This window comes from Aythya ferina (genome assembly GCF_964211825.1).
Source record: "Aythya ferina genome assembly, chromosome: 5".
Taxonomy (NCBI): Eukaryota; Metazoa; Chordata; class Aves; order Anseriformes; family Anatidae; genus Aythya; species Aythya ferina.
Genome location: NC_140301.1, coordinates 17100148 through 17104404, shown reverse-complemented (window position 1 = coordinate 17104404; position 4257 = coordinate 17100148). Strand labels below are relative to the sequence as shown.

The following is a 4257-nucleotide window of genomic DNA, read 5'->3' as shown; positions in this document are numbered from 1 at the left end:
CTGGGGAGCTGAGTCTAGCTTCTGAGTCTTCTTTCTCCTCTACAAGCAGCGGTGACAGCAGCTTGCTGCCCCGCTTCCTCAAGGGAGTTGCCTCTCTCCTTGTTCCTCTGGTGTCTCCCTGGCGGTCTCTGTTATGGCAGGTGCAGGAAGCACCGTCTGGCTGCTTGGGCAGCATTTGGTGAGGGCAAAGGGCCAGTTGGTAGCAGCACTACTTTAGTTGGTGCTTGCCTGCTGTGCAAAGGCTTATTGTAAAGCAATAAGGTTTTACTTTAGTCTGAAAGTCATTGCGCATGATCAGGCAGATGTGTAAGCTCTGCTTCCTCAACTCCATGAAGTTATTGTAATAATGAGCAGCAGTTTTGTGCTTCCCAAAGCAAACTCTGCTACGTTACTTTCTAGGACTGCGAGGGAGGGGCAGTCCTGCATAAAATGGAGGTGGTGTGCAACTAGTTTCATGACAAATTTCTATTTAATCTACTTTTTAGACGGAAAGTGCTCCAAAGGGAATCCTAGGTCTTTGTTTGTATTCCATGATTCTTGAGAACAAGTCAGTGTTTGTACTGGTTGGTTTCCAAGCATGCTGGTGTAATGGTACAACACAAGAGGAAAGCACCCCTCATGTATCAGTCCCAGCAGACTTCTTTCAGGTCATGTAAATCAAATGCTAAGAAGGGCTCATGAAGCTAATTTATTGTAGAGCTGGATTTCAAGTCTCGCTGCACCGGGGAGGTATGCCGCACAGTTCCCTTTGTTCCCATGTACGGTGGGAAAGTGAAGGAAAGAAACAACCACGAGTAGACTCTGGGCAGCCAGGTACAGGTTCTGGCTGTATTAATGGCTTCCTCTGAAATGGTCAGAATTAGCATCCTAAGAAACCAAGTATTTGAGTCTTCCTGTAGAGATGCACTAAATCCAGAGTTAGAGTTCAGGCATTATTCCCAAACTGTAGGGGTCTGAAAGATTTATGGGGTAAACTTAAGAGGGGAAAAAAAAATACTTAGTTATTTCTGGGTCAAATTCTTGCCCTGTCAGCAAAAAGAAACATCTATTTGTCTGACCTCATAGATAAGTAAATGCCCTTGCTCTTTACAGCCTGATTTGAGTGGGCCGCTTTCTGATAAGCATGATAACAAGGAAGAGATGAGACCATAAATGGGTCTAGCAGCTTTCTGTTCAGGTTTCCCATGTCCTGGCATTACTGAAGTCACTGGCTTTATTAACCAAGGATAGGGGGTGAAACACATGCAGCTGCGGCTGCCTCCGTACCCTTCTCTTGGGGAGAGCTGTGCGCCTCTGGTGTGCGATGGTCACCGTGAGTTCTGAAGGGCTTCCTATGACATTGCACGCCTGACTGCGTGTGGTTGCTAGCATGCTCCTTTGCGAAGCAGCAGGCAGGGTGCTCCAGCCACTGCCACTTCAGCCCTCTGGGGTCTGTGGTGGCTGAAAAGGAAGCCCCAGAGAGGGCGTCTGCATGCGTGAGGGACTGAGTCAGGTGTTTGTTCTGAGGACTGTGTGGATACCTCCATGCTAACTAACAGTCATCTTAGCCTTACTGTGTGTCTGTGCTGAATAGGGGAAGAATCCTAGAACTGGGATTTTTCTCTGCTGCTTTTTGGTGAAAGGCAGGCAAACTTGTGTTCTCCATAGCTGAAGTGTAGTAAGTTAAGCTGATTAGTTCAAAAAATGCTTGAGCCCAGGAAAGGGAAATAAATGCCTCTTTATCCCTTGCTTTAAAGCATAATATGAGGTACATATACCAGAGCAATATAGGATGGTAAAACTGCAAGCATCTTTTCCACAGAAGTTTTTAAATGTGGTTTTCTCATTGTTAGAGAAGCGGAATAAATAACAGCAGCTGTGTTTTTTAAAATTACGTTGTTAATAAAATCCTGGTACATTTACATAAATGACAACATTAATGTACAATTAACAAAGCATTGTAATATTACAGCAACAAAGGAGGACCTACATTTTTGTACAGATAGCTGGAGCAGCTACTTGAAAATACCTTCCAAGATAATAGAGCCTTTTGTGGTATTTTTCAGGCAGACCAGTGATAATCTTGAAACATCTCTATGGCTTTCTGATAATAAATAGGGTTATTGAAGCTGGTGATCTTCAAAAGTGGATACGTACCTAAAACACACATTGGAGTGTGCTCTGACCAAGGTGTCTGTCAGATTACTGATCCTAGAGGAGTCATTCTTTGCTTTGCATGCAGTTTGCCTCTGATGCAAAGCAGCGATGTCACATTCTGGTGAATTTGTTGGGGATTCTGTAGTTCATTTTCCTTCACTTCATCCAGTTAAACTACCTCTATGCCTTGCATTGGAGATTGTGCCCAGCTGAGCCTATTTCTTCCAGTGTGTTTAGTTACAATACTAACGGTTGAATTCCTAAGAAGCAGTAGTTTCCCAAATGAAAACTTTTCTTCCTCTTCCCTTTTACCCATCTGTAACCAATGAAGGCGTCTCAGCACATGCTTTTGCGGGGTGCTTACAAAGATTGATGGGAATGGCTGATGGTCTTTAAAGCTATTGGTGAGAACAAGGTGTGTGGTAAATGTATAAAATAACTAACTAGCTTCCTAAGGTTGGGCTTTTTTAAGAAAAGGAAAAAAAATAAGTTGCCTCAGACAAAACTGTATCTTGAACTATCTATCTGCTTTTAGTTCTCTAAGTCAGCTAGGAGAAGGTCTTTAAAGAGTCCTTCTTTAACAGAAACATGGCTGCTGCAAGCAAAGGAACAATGTGAATCTTGAGTGTTCAAGTTGAGAAATCTTGTTTTGGTGCCGCAGCCTGGGTCTCGGACTGCAGCCTACCTCTAGGCAGCAGGCGGCCGTACGCGGTCTCCCCTGAGGTAGCCTATCTGTGGAAACATCACTGCATGGAGAGAGACTAGAGGTCAGGGCTTGTGCTCCCAACTAACTCCAGAGCGAACAAAGTAGCAAGCTGTATGTTTCTCATGGTCTTAGGGAGACTTTTATTGCTATTTATGCAATTGGACAGTTTTTCAGCATAGTGATAGCTCCTACTACACCTGAGTCTTTTAGCAAGCATCTCTTAAGATGTGAGGTCTCACAGATAATGTTCACAATCTTTTTTTCTTTTTTTTTAAGGTAAAAGTGACTTGGGCTATCAAACCTTTATAGTGAAAGGGTAGGCAGTATTTTTCTTTCCTCAAACTGGATCCAGATTAAACAACTAGCACAGTGAAACCATATTAAAAAAAAAAATAAAGTTTTCTCCCCACCCTGCCCCAGCTCAGTTCTTCTTACTAGGCATAAAGAGTGAGTAATTCCAGAGTTAGTATTAGTTTCTACACAGCCTCATACATCTACAAAATCTCTCTCTCAAGGTGCAAACAGTTGAGGGGAAAATTTATGCTGGAGTCTCTTGCCATGAGCGGAAACTGGTGTTTATTACTGCAGTGAAGTAGTCTGTGTACACCAGCTTCTGTGTTCAGACAGATGACTTGTTGAATGGGCAGTGGTCCATAGGATCAGCACACTCCTTCTATGCAGCCTTTTTACAAGTAAAACATGAATGCGTATGAACTAGGTGGCCGTTACGGTGTGCAGACAGACACTTAAGACTACATATTAGGTGTTAGCTCTAGGTAAATTGCCTCACTTCTCTACAGCCCCACGATGTGCTTTGTGTGAATGGCAGTGTTGATCTCTTCGGTTCGGGTCTTCGCTTGCATCCTCCGTTCTTGTTTGTGCTGCCTGTGACAGTGTTATTCTCCGACAGTAGTAGCACAGAGAAGCCAGCTCCCCGCCGTCAGTGGGACGAGGCGCAGTACCCTTGCTGGCGGGGTATCTGTTGTAGGGGACTTCCAGCAAGAACTGATGACTCCAGAAGGCAAACAGGAAAGCCACGGCTTTGCCCGGTGGTGCACCCCAGTGTGGTTTGAACCAGTGCTTCTGCCGCTGCCTTGTTCTTGCCTCACACCCTCGAGGTGACGTACACCGAGTGCAGGCGGCCAGCCAGGGCTGTCTGCAAGTCCCGCAGAGGGTCCAAGCCTTGCACTTTGCTGTTCCTGCTGTAGATCAGCTGTTTGAATGAGTCCTGTTCTAGAAGAGAGCTCATGTGTTTGAGGAAGAAGCCTTCACAGAAAGAGGCTAGCTCAGGTGCATTGTGAATCTGCAGAAGAGAGTAAGATCAATTAGCTTTTTCTGTATGGCATCGACCTAAAGGACATGCCTGGGCCTCAGACAGAAAAAGGACAGTGATAACTGTGGAAAAGCACGAGGGT

At 44.8% G+C, this 4257-nt stretch overlaps 1 protein-coding gene across 1 annotated transcript in view; it reads right to left on the bottom strand.

Moving 5' to 3' along the window:
• Window positions 1–1858: 1858 nt before the first annotated feature.
• The window catches only part of ABTB2 (ankyrin repeat and BTB domain containing 2), a 140619-nt gene continuing 138220 nt past the window's right edge, over window positions 1859–4257 (bottom strand). The window contains exon 17 of the mRNA XM_084522166.1: window positions 1859–4145. Within this exon, the coding sequence (XP_084378292.1) occupies window positions 3948–4145 (198 nt within the window). The 3' untranslated portion in view covers window positions 1859–3947. The remainder of the gene's footprint in view (window positions 4146–4257) is intronic.